This window comes from Hippocampus zosterae, chromosome 3 (genome assembly GCF_025434085.1).
Source record: "Hippocampus zosterae strain Florida chromosome 3, ASM2543408v3, whole genome shotgun sequence".
Taxonomy (NCBI): Eukaryota; Metazoa; Chordata; class Actinopteri; order Syngnathiformes; family Syngnathidae; genus Hippocampus; species Hippocampus zosterae.
This window is the reverse complement of record NC_067453.1, coordinates 14,680,293-14,702,464: the sequence shown is the minus strand read 5'-3', so window position 1 is coordinate 14,702,464 and position 22,172 is coordinate 14,680,293. Positions and strand designations below refer to the sequence as shown.

The 22,172-nt window shown below is 43.5% G+C and overlaps 1 protein-coding gene across 6 annotated transcripts in view; it reads left to right on the top strand.

The window, feature by feature from the left end:
- The first annotated feature begins 1,694 nt into the window (after nucleotides 1-1,694).
- The window catches only part of LOC127598079 (membrane-associated guanylate kinase, WW and PDZ domain-containing protein 2-like), a 149,308-nt gene continuing 128,830 nt past the window's right edge, over nucleotides 1,695-22,172 (top strand). For all 6 annotated transcript variants that reach the window (XM_052061605.1, XM_052061602.1, XM_052061603.1 and 3 more), the window contains exon 1: nucleotides 1,695-2,346. In XM_052061605.1, coding sequence (XP_051917565.1) covers nucleotides 2,049-2,346 — 298 coding nt within the window. In that variant the 5' untranslated portion in view covers nucleotides 1,695-2,048. The remainder of the gene's footprint in view (nucleotides 2,347-22,172) is intronic.

Genomic DNA, 22,172 nt, shown 5'->3' with positions numbered 1-22,172 from the left:
ACGGCTTAAGGAATCTCCCCCGGGCATCTGTCGTTCCCCTGGCGCTCCTTCTTCTCATTGTTCTACTCATTGTTTCGGTTACCGCTGATAACCCGGAGCCAAAGTTATGGACATAGTTGCTCTCACGGAGGCTTGCCCACCAAATTTTAACTTTTTATTTTCTCCCTGCGATGGTAAAAGAGGAGGCGGCACTGCATCAATTTTTAAAACTATCTGAAAGGAGATCATTTTTAACAGGTATTGATCTTTTGACCATCAAGCCTTTGTTTTAGCAGTTCACCTATTCTCTGTATTACTGTCTACAGGCCTGTCCATCATTATATTCTCTGTTCTTGACCTGGCTGTGTGAGACCACGACTGTGTGTATTTTAACATTGCCAGTTTTAATCATCAGGAGACCCCGGTGAGAACAGTGAGGAAATGGCTGCTACTGCTAGCACTAAAACCATATTCCACCATAAAATAAGCACTAAATCAGATTTTATTTCATTTTTGTTTACGGAGGTACCCCTTCTTCACCAAGTCACAGAATTACACTTTCTGAATTAATTTAGTGTTTTCGGAGATGACACCACCAAACACAGTGATTTAAAAAAAAAGTTGTAATTTGATTGACACTGTCAGAAATGTATTTCGAAAATATTTTGTTGTGTATGTGATTTTTTTTGTGGTTACCGACTGAGTATGGCACAGTGCACTTGCCAAACACGATTAGATCGCACACTCTATTTCCCTCGGAGTATGAAAATTTCAGATACAAGCCCAACTTTAAAAAGGCTGCCAAGTCATTAAAAGGAAAGCAGTTTACTTTGATATATTAAATATAAGATACCCAGTGGAATTTCATATATTCTCCTTTCTTCTTTTTTCCTCCCCACTTGACTGTGTATCACAGTTGTCTGCACTTGATCACTAATAATCAGAATTGTGATCTATTGGAAAGACACTTGATTAGACAATACTGGACCTCATTTGATGGTGCAATACATGAAAGTGCCCAGTATCATATCATACACTTTTTTAAAAAAAATTATTGGTGTCTTTTTGGCTGCTCTGTTAGTTTTATTGAACCGCTGAAAAGCAACTTGGATTATGGAAAAAGGTGCAAAAGAAGTATAATGCAGTGACCTCATATTGCAACAATTTGAGCTAATCATGTTGATATTCTTTCCCAGATCACTGCTGCAAGCAGTTTAGAAGTTGGCCAAGTTTAATTCTTCAATTCAAAATGCGATTGTGCATATAGTCATGTGTTTCTGTCATATTGTGGACACAAACTCCAATTTAATTCATATACTATATGGTGCCTTCAGTGTTTTTTTAATTTTTAATTTGCGCACCATTTAGCCCCACTGTCAACAATGGAGCTTACTGCATCTGGTAAAGCTGTGGTGTAATTGTCCCCCCCCCCCCTTAATTGTGTTATTTTTCTCATAAATCCAAACATTCTTATACACACTAGACGTAAAGTGCACATTCATTTTTTCAAATAATCGTGTCTACAATATTCCGAGAATATCACAATGCCCCATCAGTAGTAAGCATTTTTAGATGTGTTTTTTAATAGCATTAAACTAATACGAATGGTTATTATTTTTAAGAAATGGTGAGAAATCAAAAGTTTCCCATTTGAATGCAGTTTGGTGCCTGTGGTACCTTCATGGCCTCCTCCCTCCCCACCCCCGGCCGCAAGCCGAGTAGTAGAAATGTTGTCCCCTCCCCTCCTCTTCCGAAGACCGAACCAGAACCATTCATCTCTCCCCTCCTTCGGCTTTCACATCCGGGTTACGCGCCAGTGTTTGTCTCCTGCGTCTGTGTGGCTGGAAACATTTCACCCTCACCGAAGCAAGCATCGCGACGTGCGGCTGTCTCTCGTCCGACTCGGCACCTCGCAGAGCGGACACAGCTCCCGGCGTGAGTCGGTGATGTCGCCCAGCTGCGGCGAGTCGCACTGAGGCGGGCATGAGACGGTGGTGGTGCTGTTGTTGGTGGTGATCGTAGCGAGCCAGCCAGCCAGTTTGCGGTGAACCGAGTCGCCCTTTAAAACGATGTCGAAAAGCCTCAAGAAGAAAAACCACTGGACCAACAAAGTCCACGAAGCGGTGATCAGCCGCGGCAAGGATGGCGAGCTGGGCTTCGAGCTGAAGGGGGGCGCCGAACTCGGCCAGTTCCCCTACTTGGGCGAGGTAAAGGCGGGGAAGGGTCTCGTCCAGAGCGGCAAACTGGCTGAGGATGAACTGCTCCTGGAGGTCAACGACATGCCCGTCGCCGGCCTTACCAGCCGGGACGTGCTGGCCGTCATCAAACACTGCAAGGACCCGGTCCGCTTCAAATGTGTCAAACAAGGTGAGTGAGCCAGCCGCAGCTGACGTATTTACGCGGATGTGTGTACGCGTACGTGTGCGTGTGTGTGGTTTTACGTGATTTACGTCATCTGTGCACTTTTAGTCGATTTTTGTGCCGTGTCACAATTAAGAGAAAGGAACTGAGTGTTGTTTTTCTCTGATGGGGGGGTTTCACAAAGCACAAACAGATGCTAGCTGGGCCTGTTGTCTGGACCCCCAGAACCGGAACCAGTAGTACTAACCACGATTGTGGAGCTCGCAGTCCGGAGGGGGCGTGTCCGTCTCCGGCGTGTTAGTGGCTTGCATCGGATAGCCATGCTGGAGGAAGCAGTCGCTGACTTCTGCTGCAAATAGACAGACAGACGGAGAGACACATGGCTGCCATTAAAGGGTTGTTGCTAAGATAAAGCTGCCTAATTAACGAAGGGCCTGAGTCTTATTGAGTGCTTTCGCTGAAGTTAATGTGGCTTGAAGGAGCAAAATCCCAAATTTAACACTAACACTAGCGAGACAGATAGATTGGTGCATGGATACTAGATTGATGGATGATAGGTGGAAAGATGGTGTGAATAGATAGTTGTGTGGATAGTCGTGTTGAGTGATATGCGAATAAAAAATGATATAGACAATACATCAGAACGATGTAAAACAATATATTGGGTTGGATTGGATGAAACTTTATTGTCAAATGTACTGTATGTGAAACATACAGCACAGATGAAATGTCTTCCCTCTCAACACAAAACAAGAGGAGCCGCTGCGGGTGTCCGCGCCCCCACTCCGCCCAAAAATTACAACCCACTACTCCTGCTTACCTTCTCTCACTTTTTTTTCCAACTGACATTAAACAGTCAAATGAGAATTGCATCCAGTTGTGCTGCTACTGTATCCCAAATTGTGGCAAAGTACAGTAGCCTGCACATTCTGAACAAATATAGATATCAATCTAAATAAGAGGCATACAAAATAATGGTTCTGACAGAAATTGATAACAAAAAAAATAAAAAGATGATCTCTACTGTAATGCAATTTTGAGAACATTGTGCACATCGTGAAAGTCAAAATCAAAACTTAGGACTGTATTATGTAAACAAATCACATTTGTAAAATTACTGCATTCAGGATACTATGTCCATCCATTTTCTCAGTCACTTATCCTCAATAATAATAATAATAATACATTTTATTTATAAGCGCCTTTCAAGACACCCAAGGACACTTTACAATAACAAAAACACAAAACAATACGGGTTCAGCAGCGGCAGCCAAAACGCGCCAGCGTTACTCAACCCGAAGGTCAGAAAGAAACCACAGGCGAGGGAGAGCGGGAGAAAAAAACCCACGCTCGAACTACCCTCATTTTGAGGATAATTTGAGTGAGGCAAAAAAAAAAAAACCAAAAAAAAAACCTCCTGCACAAGCATATGACAGTTACAACAGGATACTTCTAGGCCACTCCTCTCAGCTGACATACTGGATCCCAAAACAATAATTTCCTCTTTAGCTGTGTATAGCATTATTTTGCATTACTGTATTAAATTGCCTATTCTTTGTGTTTTGATGTGACACAAAACGCAAACTGCTGTGTGAGCCTTGTGTAGTTAGAAGGAGGACCCAGCATACATTCAAGGGGGTTCTATTCTGTAAATAGTTATAATTACAGTGTTGTTGTTATTATTTTAATTTTTTCACAAATAATTAGTACAGTATTCGTTATTTGCATTCACCCCGTGTTATTCATTTTCATTGACTTTTAGATTTACTTTTCAACTGCACATTTGTATTGCATGATGACTTTGTATTGATTCACTTCCGTGGGTTGTTGTCCAATCAGTCACCCGGTGACAGCTGTGTGCCATAAGATTGAAGATACGAGAAAAGTAAGGTGACAAACATTTTGATCATCTTTGTGCTTTATCTATCGGCCAACGCTAGTAGTTTATTTGGATGGGTAGATGGATAGATAATTGATAAATGGATCGCTGGGTAGATTGATGATTGAATAAATGGGTGGTTGGATAGATGGATACAACCCCATGGACATGTGGGTTTAACACTCAAACCGGAACAGATGGATAGAAGAATAGATGGATGTTGGAATGAATAAACCGGTGGTTGGATACAACTTTCCCCCCCTGAATTCCGTACTGTGCTGTATGGTGTGAAGCTCTTCAGCGTTCAGCCAATTAATGCCACTGTGACATTGTGCATTATTTCCCTTGTGCAGTAAGGGTGTGGAAAATAATCGATATTAATCGATACATCGACGCGCACGTGCGCGATGCGAGTGCATCGGTTCATTCATTGGGTACGACGCGATTGACGGGTGAAATCGAGATTCATCACGATGCATTGGTGGCTATCGGTAAAATCCGATTCAAGCTCCGTTTTATTCATGTTAGACGTCACCTATCTGCCCTTACCTAGGTGCAATGAATGCACCATCATTGTTTTGCGTTTTGTGTTGAATACGGACGGTAGCCGTGCGTCACATACAACCCAGTAGACAACAAGCGAAACACTACGGAAGTTCGCGCAAGCAGCAGCGAGGAAACTACTGTATTTAATGCTTCCGCAACATTCAGATCTTATGTTTGGAAATACTACGGCTTCGAAAAGAAAGATGGAAAGATTGATAAAAGCTCCGTAATTTGCAAAGAATGTCGCACTACGAAGCCATAAAACGGCAGCACCACAAATATGCAGACCGCTTAAAACGATGACACCACATCACCGACAAGTTTCCCGCCTCCCCGTCCAGTTCCTCGTTGGACACCGGAGAAACTCTTGGCAAACCAGGTCAGGACCAGAAAAAAATCGCCTCTTATTTTGGGGGTCCCCTTGCAGCTCACTGTGACCGCGCAAGGAAAAACTATATATGGATGACTCTTTTGGACATTTCATTTTGACACTCGGTGAGAGTGGTCTGTGTACGCTACAATACACACATCAGCTTTGAGGCTGTGACTGCCACATTGTTTCAATTGTATTTTTTTCTGTCCTATGGAGATGGATATTTCATATAAGACACTCGGTGAGTAGTCTTGTTTGTGTTTACACTACAGCAACAGCTGTGAGTCTCAGGTGCCAAATTGTTTACATTTTCTTTGCACAAAACCCAATTGTGAAAGGGCTTAAAGTGGTCTACTTTTTGCAACACCATACAGAATACCATCTTTTTTAAAACTTTTTTTCTTTGCATATTTGCATCATGTTTAATTGCACAATATCACAACAAATTGCACTGTATCGTATCGGATCGCATTGATTTGAACTAAATGTGTATCGCGTCGTATCACATCGTGAAGACGGTGAAACGTATCGCATCGTGTCGCCAGAAAATTCAATGTATCGTTTAAGTATCGCATCGCTGGTAGTGCATCGAGATGTGTATCGAATCGTCCTCAGTGCTGAGATTCACATCCCTATTGTGCAGGGCAGCACGTTTGTTTTGGCTGTCATCTGATGACGAGGCGTACCTAATGTTATGGCTGATGCCTGTAAACTTGCGATAAAGGCACAGTAGACCCCAAACAGGGTTTAAAGTACGATTTAGTGTTGGTCGTGGTGAAGATGTCTCGTCGTCCGTGGAATGAAAGCAGCATTCCGACAGCGTCTTGTTTTCTGGGACACGAGAAAAGCACAAATCAAACACTCGGGCCGGTTATTTTTGGAGCGAGCCGAGGATTTGCCTTCCCGGGCTGTTTGCGCCGCTCGCCTCCGTGTGATTGATTATTGAGTCGGAGCTGCTGACAGCGAGAGTGGCCTGCCGCGCACGAAGGGGTTAAACGCTAATGCGCATCTGTCTCACACAGGTTTATTTTCTACTCCCTCTCCCCTCCTTTTCTTAGCCAGTTAAACATGATGTGTTTATTGAACTCGCCTCGTCACACTCTTTGTGCTCTTCTTTGAGCTCGATCGTACCTACTCTCACTGGACATTTCATGAGGTACATCTGATCAATACAAGGGGGGTGTTTGGTTAAAGGAAGAGTTCTGTTCCTTAAGCGTTGTATTGTAGCCCAACATAATTTCACACAGTGCCGTCTCACGAAAATCATTTTTGGACAGAGATGCTAGCGTTGCAACTCAGGATTAGTTTAATCTGTCAATTATTTTGTGGATGAATGCGATTTGAACTCGGATTAAACAAAAAAATAATAATTTCTATAATAATTATTGAATAATCTATCAGAGGTAGATATCAACAGCAAATTGCTACTGCTCAAAATCGGCACTTGTATGAAAATAATGAAAACAATGGTAAAATAGTACTCCGTTCAGGTGTCTTTAAAGTATGCAAAAAGTAAGTAGGGCAAAATTGCAAAGTTTTGGTTTTGTTGTGGGTTCTCTTCCCTTAGTTGTTTCCTTTCCAATTTTGGTAAAAATATGAATATCTATCTCTACGTATATCTATATACTGTATGTCTATTTATACACACACACACACTCACTCACACACACACTTCTCACTTCTGCGCTACAGTTGGAGATGGTGTGAAGAAGGTGGTGAGAGATATGAGAGCAAGGACACATCCTTACATCGAAGATGAACAAAACTACATTATGACTTCTTAAAATGGGGCAAATTTGCAGTGGTTTATATTTCAGGGTTTATTTCATGAAAAATGACTTAAAACCGCCGCCTCTCTCCTTTTGTCATAAATAGCCACAGTGATAAAAATAAAATCCCAGCTATTTTGGGTTGTTTTTTTTTTATTGCTATTATTCTTGGACCTTTCATTGACAAGCGCAGTTGCCTTTCTGAGCAATCTCAACATCGTGCGGTACCGTTGTTGATCCATATAGCTTTCAAAGTGTGCAGGAAATGCACAACATATGGCAAATCATCTGTTTTTTTTCTAGTTTAATTTACACTTTGGCATCAAAGTTTCCTAAGTAAAATATGTGCTGATTCAAGAGAAGCAATGAACTGATTTGGAAATGTCGGCCTGTCTCGTCTTAAGGGGAGCCAGAGCCTAAAAATAGTGACTCATTTAAATATAATTTAAATACAAGACGGCTATTGCAGTATGTATGTGTAATATGTTTTACTTATCATTCATTAAATCATTTTAAAGGCTGTATATCATCAAGAACATTGAAGGAATGCAATCAATGCTGTCTCTGTACTCTTATGCACTTTTTCCTCATTGCTAAAACAACTTTGGCCTAAGTACGACATGTCACTATTGAAGCAAAATTGTGCACTTGTTGCCTTCATTGCTATACTAGTATTACTAGTAACATGCTGGATCTTATAGAATTTTATCCAGTCACTAATAGAACTAGTATCACACAGATATCAACTAGTACACAGTTTCGCCTCACTAGTAACATGTTGTTGCTCCACTTTTATGCCAAAGTTGTCCTACGAGTGGGGACAAAGCATGCGAGTCACATGGACCTCAAACAGCTGTGTGGAAAGCCTTTTCAATATTTATTTAGTTTCCTTGATATCCAGCTAAAGGTACATCTACTAGTTCACTCTTTGTCTTTGCTAGTAAAACAATTTGAATACTACCACAATAACAGTCTTATAACTTTTCTTCCCCCCCCACGGCAGTATGACGTTTTTGCACACCATTGGGACAATTCTATATCCCAAGTGAGTCAAAATTGTGCACTAGTTGACATCTGCCCACTACGGATACCAGTCGTGAATTGTTCAATTTTAACTAGTAGAATTTTAAAATGTCACTAGAAGTACTAGTGCTATTTTATGGAAAGCTGTAAACATTTATTAGATATCCTTGATCTCCAGCTTAACCCTTTCATGCATAACTTGTAGCCTGATAACATAAGCTGTACACTGTCGTAACCGCCGCTGTCCCTGAAAGGGTTAAAGTCTGTATACTATGTTCATCATCCTCACCAGTAATAAAATTCAGAGGACTAGTTAGAATGAACTAGAGCACAATCGTAGAACCTCTGTGGCTTAATAGAAGTGTGTGTGTGTGTGTGCGGGGCGGGGGGGGGGGGGGCACTACATTTCTGCACACTTGTGGGATGACTTTGGCATATTAGTAGCACAAATACATGTTACTAGTGAGGCAAAACTACTCGTGGTCATTTTGGTGCTACTAATAGGCTCCAGGAGGCTATTGAGTCCAGTACTTACGTCCACTAGTTGGGCCTAGTAGTGTCGCTAACGTAGCACATTCATTCATTCATTCATCTTCCGTACCGCTTGATCCTCATTAGGGTCGCGGGGGGTGCTGGAGCCTATCCCAGCCGTCTCCGGGCAGTAGGCGGGGGACACCCCGAATCGGTTGCCAGCCAATCGCAGGGCACACAGAGACGAACAACCATCCGCGCTCACACTCACACCTAGGGACAATTTGGAGTGTTCAATCAGCCTGCCATGCATATTTTTGGAATGTGGGAGGAAACCGGAGCACCCGGAGAAAGCCCACGCAGCACATATAATAACTTATAAGGTTACTGTAATTGCATATTGATCAGAGAAAAGTGGCAGTAGTGTAAACATCTTACCGGCAAGACTCAGTTGTTTTGCTAGCGCATTGAATTGTCTGCTTAGTGAGGACAAAGAGCCTACTAGTACATGGACCCAAAGCTGGATATGAAGGATTTGGGGGGAAAATGCTTTGCATATCTTTCCAAGGCTTTCTTAAAGTGATGGAGGGACAGATGGAATTGAAGGGAGGCCACCTCCCCTCCCTTCACGTTTCACTCTGGTGATGCAAAGCAGTCCCACGAATCAGTGCAGAACATCCTGTCGGCTCTGCTGGTATTAATAACCCACCCAGCTTTGAGAGGAACATGTAACTGTATTTCATTTAAAAAATATTTACAGTAGATCATCATAATACTAATCGAAGCTTGACGTGTCGTGGCTCGGCCCGGAGGATCAAGTTTGACATCCAAGCCTGCCTGCCAGCAAACGTCCAACTGGTCCAGTTGAGAGAATTGGGTCAGCAAGTTTCAACGCTGCTGGAATGACCGCCATGTGCTTTGGAGGTGGCGATGGAGTCACCATGGGAGTGAATGTAAAATATGCAGAAAAGGACAAGGAAACTAAAGCGGTTATCTGTCTTTGTCTTATTGTATCATCTTATATTGAGTATCTAATTTAAATTCTGAAATTTAATATGGTTTAATTTAATGTCTTTCATACATGTGTGCATTCGCTGAATTCTAAATATGGTCAATTTCATGTTTTTTTTCACAAATACTATTGCGTTGTCCCCACAATATCTGTTACTTTTGCACATTATTTACCCATTTAAAGCGTGGGAAACAGTTGACTCTGTGCAAGTCGTGCAGTGTTATGTCGCCTCAAGATTGAAAGTCTGGATGTTTTTTTTTTTTGTTTTGGACAATAAGGAATGAAATGTTTGATCATATACATTTGAGTCAGCCTGTTTTGTTCAAATGGATTGCTTTAATGCTTCGGTGCATTAGGAACTGGTAAGCCATGAAGGTAAGTATGTATGCAAATTAATTTCCGCCTCCAACAAAGTTTAGTCATCTCATCGTTTCATTTATCGCATCCCTGATGTTGTGTTGTAAAGGTGATGCAACCACAGTCATTTGCTTCCGTCAAGTAGTAAAGGCTCTTTCTCTGGTTGGAGGGTCTGTGTGAGCGAAGAATTTGACGTGGACGGCTGGTGCAGCCATGTACCGTTCAAAGACACTGTCATGAAGTAACAATTATATTCACATATTAAATTAAGTTTCCAAACATGATTTTTGTGTGGTGTTATGTATATTGGGCCGAATATAAGACGGCCCTGATTATAAGACGACCCCCTCTTTTTCAAGACTCAAGTTTGAAAAAAAAGAACAGGCTTTTTGAACACCAAATTAATTTTTACACAGAAAATAATTACAGTAAATTTCCCCAGTGTGGGACGAATAAAGCATATCTTATCTTAAATAAATGATTATAACAAAATATTTGAGAGAAAAAGCATGTTATTTTGCCTCATTCAAATCTGAATATCTGAACATTTAAATATGTAAACTAAAGTGCAATCACATTCGTAAATGAATGACTTCTGGTTTTTGAAATGTAAATTACATCATAACTTCTCCTCAGCTGCGGGTTAACCTGGCCGATCTTCAACCCACTTTTCTCCAGATTGTCGCTACATTTTTCCATTTTTTGTTATCTCTTCTATTATTTTCTTCTCTTTTCTTTCTTACCGCTATTTTTATTTTTATTCTTCGTGACAGGGGTTCGCTTTGGCCTGGGGGAGTCAAATTCAGCATTTGCTTCAATGGTATCTGGCGCCATCTAGCGTCGTGAATGGGTATAATATCTAGACCCCAAATATAAGACGCCCAACACTTTTTCAATGTTATTTCAATGCAAAAAACACTGTCTTATATTTGGGTCAATACGGTAGATGGCCAACTTGTGCGATGTGGAGTTTATCAATTCAAAGAAGATTGGGCTTGAATTTTATTTCCTGAAAAATAATGACTTTGCTCAAACATATAAAAACACAGTTTTTAAGCACACTTAGTAAACACATTGTACTTCTTTCAACTCCCCCCCCCCCCCCCCAAAAAAAAAAGGAAGCATCAAATGTATAGAAAATACTTTCGTAACAAACCCCATATCCAACAATTGGGATCCATTACTACATTTAATAATCTGCATCTCTGGATTTGAAATGTGTTCAGTTTTGTGCTCAAGATGAGGTACAGTTTGCCAGAAACATTCACTAAGTCTGTGTTCTAAGTGCCAGAAGCTACCTCCACTCTTAAATGACTGTCAAACATCTCTGCATCTGCGGTTGATGCTTCTCACCAGCAGAGGACAGTAGCAGGCCAATCTGATGGCCCTCGGAAGTCGAAAACCATTTTGACCTTTTGCTGTCTGTCTGGGCACACTTCAGTCCCTCTGGAAAAGAAAAATATGTCCATGTAGTAGTTAAAAAGATGTAGAGATGAAGCGAGCTCACATAACCTCACGATGCAAATGTTGTAATGCTGAGTCATGAAGAAACTATTAACACTCATCATCATCCCCATCTTTTGCCAGCATAATTTTCTTATTTTGTGTAGATGTGTCAAACTTTTGCTCAAAATGATCAAAATCATGCCTGGGTCAAAAAAGAACGTCTGTCTCGACTAACCCGACAATTTTTTGCAATGCTTCTTTTGACAGCATTAAAACATGACATCTTTTTTCTCCTCACATATTTGTAGAGGAATTCAACAAAAGCAACAGGATTCACAAAAATGATTCAGTCACAGCCAACTGTAAAGCAGAACAGACTCTTCAAAGGAATGATTGTTCCTATGACAGCATTCTCTGTCCCAGTAAAACTCTTGAAGAAAGTTTTGTTTGAATTGACAAATCTAATCCGAGTGTATAAAAAAATGACCCCGCAACCAGCTCTTCAGCCATATGTTTTTTTGGGCCTCGCCAATTGCCACCACTTCTTTTGTCACGATTGGTAACTTTTTTTCCAGAGATTTTTCACATTTCTATCAGGATCAACAAAACCGGGTCCCAAAAATAATCCAGTCAGAATCAAGTTTAAAACAGACTTGACAGCTTTTGAAGGCTTGCCACTTCCTTTACCAGCATACCTTCTGTATATTCTTCCATCCATTCATTCATCCATTTTCCGATCCGCTTATCCTCACAAGGGTCGCGGGGGGTGTTGGAGCCCATCCCAGCTATCTTCGGGCGGAAGGCAGGGGACACCCTGAACCGGTTACCAGCCAATCGCTGGGCACACAGAGACGAACAACCATCCACGCTTGCACTCACACCAAGGGACAATTTAGAGCAGTGTTGTCAAACTCATTTTTGTCACGGGCCACATTGTAGTTACGGTTTGGTTTCCCTTGGAAGACTGTTATGAGTGTGAATTTTGTGAAACCACATAAATATATAATCACCTCCACATATTACATACACATCGAGCAACAAATAGATGGACACCTAGTTTTGAAATCAGAAGTCAAGAATAATGACTTGTTTAAACATAGTTTACATTAATGTAAGAAGGGGCTTGGAAACGGGAAAATGCTTGCAATAGCGCCATGTTATTATGGATTTCAATTTGAAATTTTGATTCAGACTTTAGCAAGCATCATGAACATTGATATGTTTGATATGCTTTCACGGGCCACGTAAAATGAAGTGGCGGCCCAAATCTGGCCCCCGGGCCTTGATTTTGACACCAATGATTTAGAGTGTGCAATCAGCCTGCCGTGCATGTGCTTGGAATGTGAAAGGAAACCGGAGTACCTGGAGAAAACCCGCGTAGGCCCGGGGAGAACATGCAAACTCCACGCGGGGAGGCCGGCGCTATAACCCGGTACCTCTGCACTGTGAGGTCGACGCGCTAACCACTGGGTCACTGAGCCGCCTCCCTCCTGTATGTGTGGTTCAAGTTAATCAAGGCTGAGGTACAGAAACAAAACAGTCATGACCTGCTGAAAAGTGGAACTGACATTCTCCCATTAATTGTCCCGTTGTCCCTTTCCACTTCCAGTACAGCACACCTATCAACAAAAATCTCTGGATGCGAAACACAATAAGCACCGTGTTCTATATAATAATGTTAGAATGAAACGACTGTCACATCGTGTTGTCCAGTAAAGATTTCCGCCTGACTCGTTACGAACTAAACTGTCGTCTCCTCTTCCGGACATTATCTGCTGACTGTCGCATTCGAGTTCACGTAATTGATGAAGGGTAGAAAGGAGCCGATGGGTCAGTACAGTAGAAGCAAATTCAAGACATTGGAGTTTGGACTCAGACGCGTGAACCGGGTCTTCATCTCTGCGGACAGACTTGATGAGACTATCTGCACCATAGCAGCTCAATGAGGCATCGCAGAATAGAATCATTATGGCCCTCCTTCAGCTATACATGCAGTTATAGTTATGTCATCTCCAAAATTTAGCTTCTTTCGCCACCATGGCAGTCTCATTTCTTTGCAGATTTTCTCCCATTTACGGGCTCATTGGGTAAAAATAAGACAGCTTTACAGTAGAAATGGGCCTTTTTTTTGCCAATGAAAACCAAAGTTCTTACTTTTCTTTCGCCAGCATAGTGTCAATATTTTCCCTGAGATTTTTGCAGATTTCTGGTCAAAAACAAAAACCCTACCCTTGGAGGTTGGCCAGGCTTTTTGTTTTTGTTTTTGGAACCACCTTTTGATTGATTCCTCAACTACTTTTGTCATTACTCTGCGCTGTTATTTTCACTCCATATTTTTTTATCAAATCATAAAGGGGACAAACCCAACAAAAACCCTGTCACAACCAGCAGAAGCGGAAGAAATTATTTTGAGGCAACAAAACAGATTGCAAGGGAGACGGAACTTATTTTGTATTTATAATGCCATCCTCATTTTTTTCTTCTTCTTCTTTTTAGGGCACAACAAACTAAAGTGTGTCACTATTCGCTGTCCTGAGGAACTGATTGTTGATTGTCTGTACTTCAACAAGTCAAACACATTTTTGAGTCACGTCGACTTCTTCTTCTTTCTTTTGACAGCACAGCAACACAAATTTGCTTGTTCGTTCAGTTCCACACATTTTGCATCAACAAAAAAGAAAAACACTGTTGATTAAAAAAAAAAATCTCCAACTTGGAAGTGTAACATATTTTTCTCACTGAAATGGTTTGCAAATGTTTGGCAAGTCATTGTCTTACTTCAGGAACACACTGCTGCATCACGTGTGAGGAGCACTGATTAAAACTATCAGCGTTGATCTCTGCAAAGGCGCTTGGAAAGCAGGACATCACCAGAATCATAGATAGCCACCTCCTACTGAATTTATCTCCTGAGCTCAGACATTAAGGGAATGACGGGAGACTTTTTATTGGCCGGACGTCAGAGGAGAACATTGTCAGGAATATTAGGCCGGCCGTTTCTGGAACACCCCCCTTTAATCTAGAAGTCTGGCTCGTGGCCGTCTCTTGTTGTTGGAATGGCTCGGCTGTCGTAAATATGCGTCTGGTCTTGATTACGCCGCCGTCGAGAACAACACATGGACAAGCATCATCATTAGGATCAGTCTCAGGGTGAGCGGGGTATGTGGGGGAAGATCAATATGAAGACCTTTACGAGAGAGAGTGTGTCATTTACTATTAATAATGGACCCCGGCTGCTTGCCGTAATAGCACCATTAGGAGTACTACCAAGAAGATTGTCCATCCACAGCTGAAGAACACAAACTGTACACATACATTTTAATGCTCGCCCACACGCAGGGCCCACGCAGGCTTTCTAGGGCACGAAACTCAAACTTGATGTTGTCAAACGAGGACACGGGAAGAAGTAGACGTGGTCAAGTGAAGTTTGGGCCCAAGGGTTCTTGATATTTAGACCTGGATCTGATGCTCAACTTTTTTTTTCTCATGTCAAAGTATTGGAATGTGTGACTGACAATCGATAGCACCAAATGCCCGACCTGACTATGGGCTTTGCCTGGAAGGTGTAAGCAATGCGGAGCGCTGGTAAACATTCACTGCCATGGATGTTTATGTTGAACAACTGTATTAGCAATGTATGTATAGTAGTATACAATGACTTTGAATGAACAGTTCCTCCTCCAATTCCCACGAAGACAAGGGGGGTGTGGCTAGATTGCTGATGAGAAAGGTGCAGTTTGAGAGTAGTTCTTTATTTCTCCAAAATGAATTGTTCAAATTGAAAATGCAAGCTTCTGTCATTTTTCAGATTTTTAAAATCTTTTTTGGGGGGGGGTGGGGGGGAGTAAAAAACACCCGATGCTCTCTGTGCTGTTCTTTTAAGCTTTTTTAAAATTCACCTTTCAAACATTGTCAACATATTTGACCACAAAAAAAATAAATCGAATTGCAATCATAAAATGTATAGAAAATCCATCCATCCATCCATCCATCCATCCATCCATCATCTACCGCTTATCCGGGGCCGGGTCGTGGGGGCAACAGCTTTAGCAGGGAAGCCCAGACTTCCCTCTCCCTAGCTACTTCTTCCAGCTCTCCCCGGGGGATCCCGAGACGTTCCCAGGCCAGCTGGGTGACATAGTCTCTCCAGCGTGTCCTGGGTCTTCCCCGGGGTCTCCTCCCGGTGGGACATGCCCGGAACACCTCACCAGGGAGGCGCTCAGGAGGCATCCGAATCAGATGCCCAAGCCACCTCATCTGGCTCCTCTCGATGTGGAGGAGAAGCGGCTCGACTCTGAGCCCCTCCCGGATGACCGAGCTTCTCACCTTATCTCTAAGGGAGAGCCCGGACACCCTGCGGAGAAAACTCATTTCGGCCGCTTGTATCCGGGATCTCGTTCTTTCGGTCACGACCCATAGCTCGTGACCATAGATGAGGGTTGGGACGTAGATCGACCGGTAAATTGAGAGCTTCGCCCTTTGGCTCAGCTCCTTCTTTACCACGACAGACCGATACAACGTCCGCATCACAGCAGACGCTGCACCGATCCGCCTGTCGATCTCCCGCTCCCCCTTGCCCCCACTCGTGAACAAGACCCCAAGATACTTGAACTCCTCCACTTGGGGCAAGATCTCCTCCCCGACCCGGAGGGGGCACTCCACCCTTTTCCGACTGAGGACCATGGTTTCAGATTTGGAGGGGCTGATCTTCATCCCAACCGTTTCACACTCGGCTGCGAAACGCTCCAGTGAGAGTTGGAGAGCCCCGTTTGAAGGAGCCAACAGCACCACATCATCCGCAAAAAGCAGGGATGCAATACTGAGGCCCCCAAAACGGACCCCCTCAACGCTTCGGCTGCGCCTAGAAATTCTGTCCATAAAAGTTATGAACAGAATCGGCGACAAAGGGCAGCCTTGGCGGAGTCCTACCCCCACTGGAAACGATTCCGACTTACTGCCGGCAATGCGAACCAAACTCTGACATCGGTGGTATAGTGACCGAACAGCCCGTATCAGGGGGTTCGGTACGCCATACCCTCGAAGCACCCCCCACAGAACTCCCCGAGGGACACGGTCAAACGCCTTCTCCAAGTCCACAAAACACATGTAGACTGGTTGGGCGAATTCCCACTTACCCTCGAGGACCCTGCTAAGGGTGTAGAGCTGGTCCACTGTTCCACGGCCGGGACGAAAACCACACTGCTCCTCCTCAATCTGAGGCTCGACTTCCTGACGGACCCTCCTCTCCAGCACCCCTGAATAGACCTTACCAGGGAGGCTGAGGAGTGTGATCCCTCTGTAGTTGGAACACACCCTCCGGTCCCCCTTTTTAAAAAGAGGGACTACCACCCCGGTCTGCCAATCCAGAGGCACTCTCCCTGTTGACCACGCGATGTTGCAGAGGCGTGTCAACCAGGACAGCCCCACAACATCCAGAGCCTTGAGGAACTCTGGGCGGATCTCATCCACCCCAGGGGCCTTGCCACCGAGGAGCTTTTTAACCACATCGGTGACTTCAGCCACAGAGATAGGAGAGCCCACCTCAGAGTCCCCAGGCTCTGCTTCCTCTAAGGAAGGCGTGTTGGTGGAGTTGAGGAGGTCTTCGAAGTACTCTGCCCACCGGTTCACAACGTCCCGAGTCGAAGTCAGCAGCGCCCCATCCCCACTGTACACAGTGTTAGTGGTGCACTGCTTCCCCCTCCTGAGACGTCGGATGGTGGACCAGAATTTCCTCGAAGCCGTCCGGAAGTCGGCTTCCATGGCCTCACCGAACTCCTCCCACGCTTGGGTTTTTGCCTCGGCGACCACCGAAGCTGCGTTCCGCTTGGCCTGTCGATACCCGTCAGCTGCCTCTGGGGTCCCACAGGCCATAAAGGCTCGATAGGACTCCTTCTTCAGCTTGACGGCATCCCTTACTGCTGGTGTCCACCAGCGAGTACCGGGGTTGCCGCCACGACAGGCACCAACCACCTTACGGCCACAACTCAGATTGGCCGCCTCAACAATAGAGGCACGGAACATGGTCCACTCGGGCTCAATGTCCCCCGCCTCACCCGGAACATGGGAAAAGCTCTGTCGGAGGTGGGAGTTGAAACTCCTTCTGACAGGGGATTCCGCCAGACGCTCCCAACAAACCCTCACAATACGTTTGGGTCTGCCAGGACGGACCGGCATCTTCCCCCACCATCGGAGCCTACTCACCACCAGGTGGTGATCAGTTGACAGCTCTGCCCCTCTCTTCACCCGAGTGTCCAGAACATGCGGCCGCAAATCCGATGATACAACTACGAAGTCGATCATCGAACTGCGGCCTAGGGTGTCCTGGTGCCAAGTGCACATATGGACACCCTTATGTTTGAACAAGGTGTTCGTTATGGACAATCCGTGACGAGCACAGAAGTCTAATAACAAAACACCACTCGGGTTCTGATTGGGGGGGCCGTTCCTCCCAATCACGCCCCTCCAGGTCTCACCGTCATTGCCCACGTGAGCATTGAAGTCCCCCAGCAGAACGAGGGAGTCCCCAGCAGGAGTACTCTCCAGCACACCCTCCAAGGACTCCAAAAAGGGTGGGTATGCTGAGCTGCTGTTTGGTGCATATGCACAAACAACAGTCAGGACCCGTCCACCCACCCGAAGGCGGAGGGAGGCAACCCTCTCGTCTACCGGTGTGAACCCCAATGTACAGGCACTGAGCCGTGGGGCAATGAGTATGCCCACACCTGCTGTGCGCCTTTCACCGTGAGCAACTCCAGAGTGGAAGAGAGTCCAGCCCCATGGGTGTAGGCCCGGCCACCAGGCGCTTGCCAACGAGCCCCACCTCCAGGCCTGGCTCCAGAGGGGGGCCCCGGTGACCCGCGTCCGGGCAAGGGAAACTTCGATCCATTTATTTTAATCTTCATCAGGGGTCTTTGAGCCGTGCTTTGTCTGGCCCCTCACCTAGAACCTGTTTGCCATGGGTGACCCTGCCAGGGGCATAAAAGCCCCAGACAACTTAGCTCCTAGGATCATTGGGACACACAAACCCCTCCACCACGGTAAGGTGACGACTCACGGAGGGGTGTATAGAAAAAAAATGTATATAAATGACATAAATACATAAACATAATACATAAATGAATATGTATAGAAAATATTCCACGTATTGCAATGCGTGTACAATCGTGTGCCCTTAAGAGGAGGTTCCTGGTGGCAAGCAAGTGTACCTGTGAGTGTCTGGGTATCATCTGTGGTCAACAGAAGGTCCTGATGTTCAATAAACAGCTGAGAAGGCTCTCCTTTCCCTTATGCAGGGGTATAATTGCTTACCGCTCAAGCATTGCTGCTCTCTAATGAAAATGCCAGCGACAGCCGCTGTACCTTCATGTTACCAGCAATTTCCTGTTATTGGTGCATGTGTGTGTATGTGAGATATTTCCAAATGACATCTTTAAAATATCAATTCAAATGCGTAATGTGATGAGAAATGAGTGTGCATACGTGAGCGATGTCACAGAGTGAGTGCGAGAAAGAATGAACAAATGCTGATACGACTGCACATGTTACCAAAGCTCATAAGAAAAAAAAAGAAACTTTCATTGCAATGTATGGAAAAAGCTCTCATAACATTTTAGGCAAGAACAAACAGGAAAATCTTGAATGGACTTTGTAACAATATGTTATTTATAGTCGTTTAAAAGCCCTTGATTGATTTAGACGTGACGGTTGTAAGAATAGTCGGGTTGTGGTCATTTATGTGCGTGGATTCTCACTCGGACCTCCAATGTTGATTTAAACATCCCTAAACCCTGGAGCTCTTGCCTTAGCCCTCAGTAGTCGTCCATCTTCTCACACTCCAACATCCTGACGTTCCCTTGGCGCTGCTTTGCCGCATCGATCGCTGGTCTCGACTGTCACGATGTCTTTTGGCAGAAATCTTCTCCATGAGGCTCTTTTTTTTTTGGGCCATGCTTTTTGAGATCCGCTGCCCTCAGATTCCCCTACCTGGGGGGAATGACGGAGCCTGCAGTCATTGTTTTTATACCCTGTGTGTCTTTTAGCGTTGTTTAACTGACCATACAGGTTCAAGCGGTGAGATCCGACAAGAGACGGGGGATCCACAGTTCAGCCTTTATGTACAGATATTTGCATCTCAAATTTTACTCTCTTGAGACAGGTAAAGTAATCAAGTAATTGTTGATGTCAAGCTCTTGTTCAAAATCGATTTTAACTTGACGCCACAATCTCCGTCAATATCTGCCAGGGAGTAGGGAAAGCCATCAGATTTGATCTATTGATTAAGTGACAGTTAAAGTGGGTCAGTTGTGTGTGTGGTTGTTGATTAACCATGTCTTAATGTCTTGAAGCACCGTCGAGAGCAATTTATGAATTCAAGATGAAGAACATGACCTCATCTCTATACCGGTATTTTTTTTCTTTATTGATAATTAACATGAATACTGTAAAAATATTATTCCTGAAATTGTCTGTGTGGAAGTCCACACATCAGATTTAAACCAATAACAATTTAATTCATCCCCCCCACCCCCTACGTTTTAGCAAGGAAATCCTAATCTCTAATTTAGAAACCCAATTTATTCAAAATTGGGGTGTACAGACTTCGTGAGCAATTGTTAGCTTCACATGTACATCCTTTAAAAGAGCTGTATGGAAAACCCTTCCTTTTCCCCGAGGGGTATCATAGAGAAACTGATATATAGTACTGCGATTTATCCATTTTGTGTTCATATTGCATTTAATTGAAAGATGTTTGTTGTTTTTTTCTCTTTCTTCTTTCTACATACATTCTTGCTGTTGGAGGCTGTAAATTTCCCCAGTGTGGGACGAATAAAGGATATCTTATCTTATATGTGCGCGACTTCCAGTCAAACACTTCCGGAAAGAATTTTTGTATTTGTTACGAGTTTTGTTTCACTGAGCGGTTTATTTGAACGTTCCCCGCAACCGGGCCCCTCCCTATTCCTGTTTCTCTTCCCGTTGGAGTGCAGGCAAGCGATCCCAGAGTTTTTACTCTCCGTGAAAACACTCTGCGAACACTCGAAGCTCGGTGGCCGCTTCCCTCTGACAACATCCTGTTTAAAGCCTCACAATGGCGAGTTACTGTTAACCAGTTGTTTGGTGTAGTCTCGGTCGGTCTCATGGTTTCAAAATGTAAACGGCAGGATGAAGAGGACTGTTTAAAGAACAAGATTTGTTGGCTGATTGATGGATCAAAGCTCACAGAATGTCATCAGCAGGTTGCAACAGAGAGTTGCGGAAAGGCTTAGAAGTGGAAGCTGTCAGAAATTGTCAAGGATCAAAGACTTGTTGTGAATTTTGCTCTTTGGTCGAACAGCAAGTTGGGCAAAAAGTTCTCCCCGGGCCTGCGTGGGTTTTCTCCGGGTGCTCCGGTTTCCTCCCACATTCCAAAAAAAACATGCGTGGCAGGCTGATTGAACACTCTAAATTGTCCCTAGGTGTGAGTGTGAGTGCGAATGGTTGTTCGTTTCTGTGTGCCCTGCGATTGGCTGGCAACCGATTCAGGGTGTCCCCCGCCTAGTGCCCGAAGGCAGCTGGGATAGGCTCCAGCACCCCCCGCGACCCTAGTGAGGATCAAGCGGCTCGGAAGATGAATGAATGAATGAATGAACAGCTGAGGATGTATATCAGTTGTTTTAAATTTACTTTTCAATTTCGTTGATGCACTATGCCAATAATATTTGATCACCTGCCTTGATTTCATAAGTAATGAAGTTCAATTTAATTTGGTTTCATTCTGACATTTGACTTGACAGTCATTCTAATCAATGGCACTGAAATTAAATTAGCAAGTTTATTCAGCTTATTAAATTAGACATTTTGCGGGCAAATTAAAATAGATATTGGATATAAGTGGGAAGTGTTGTGTCAATGTTGATTTGTAACAGTCTATGTGACTGTAAAATATAATACTAACTTTCACATTGTGGTGTATGTTAACTCAAGCAGTGCCCCAGATCGTGATTTTGGAGATGTGAGGATTACACCAGACAGCATCAAGAGACGAAAGCCCTGTTTTATTATTATTATTATTTCAAATTTATTTATTTATTTTTAAATGGCAAAATATTGCTAATGTTGTTAAAAACAGCGATTTTCTAGTAAAAGATACAAAGTAATAGGTACATATCAAATAATAACATTTCTTAGAGATCTGAACATTTCTGACTAGTGTATATATTGTGGTGTATAAAATACAGTCGTGTGTTTTTGTGGAGATTGGTCTAGCTGACCCCAAACTTCTGTACTGTAGTGCATACATGCAAGTGAGTACTGTTGAATTTGCATGCGAGTGTGCTCCTGCAGCATGACCACAGGCTTGTTTACACTTTAGGGACGAGTGAATTAAAGTTAGCGAGAAGTCGATGTGGCACGACTGTCCTTTACCCTCAACGCTCCGAGTGGATGAAGTGGGCACACTGCAACTAATTATACCTTCCCAAATCGGACAAAAGGATCATGTAGTTTTGCATGTCGCTATGCCAGATGAGTGTGTCCTTTGGAAAAAATATGTTGTCATTTGACCATATAAAAGCAGCTTAAAAATTAACCAAACCGTCTTTTGTATGAATGAAAATTGCAGCTCAAGTACTAGGCAGTACAAGTGCAACCAAGCCATCTCTGCCATCTAGTGGTGAATAGTGAAATGACACTTTAAAACTACATCTGATAATTTACATTTCAACACTTGCAAATCCACAGATATTTTTTCCCAATATTTTAAAATATTTCAGGATTTTCTTTCCCTTCATTTAATTACATTTTTTTTCATGGAGGTGTACACTGAATGTCAGTGGTTGGTTTGTTTGAAAAATAACTCTTGTGTGGATAAAGCAGTTCAGAAAAGGGATGGATGTGGATGTGTGTATATATATATATATATATATATATATATATATATATATATATATATATATATATATATATATATATATATAT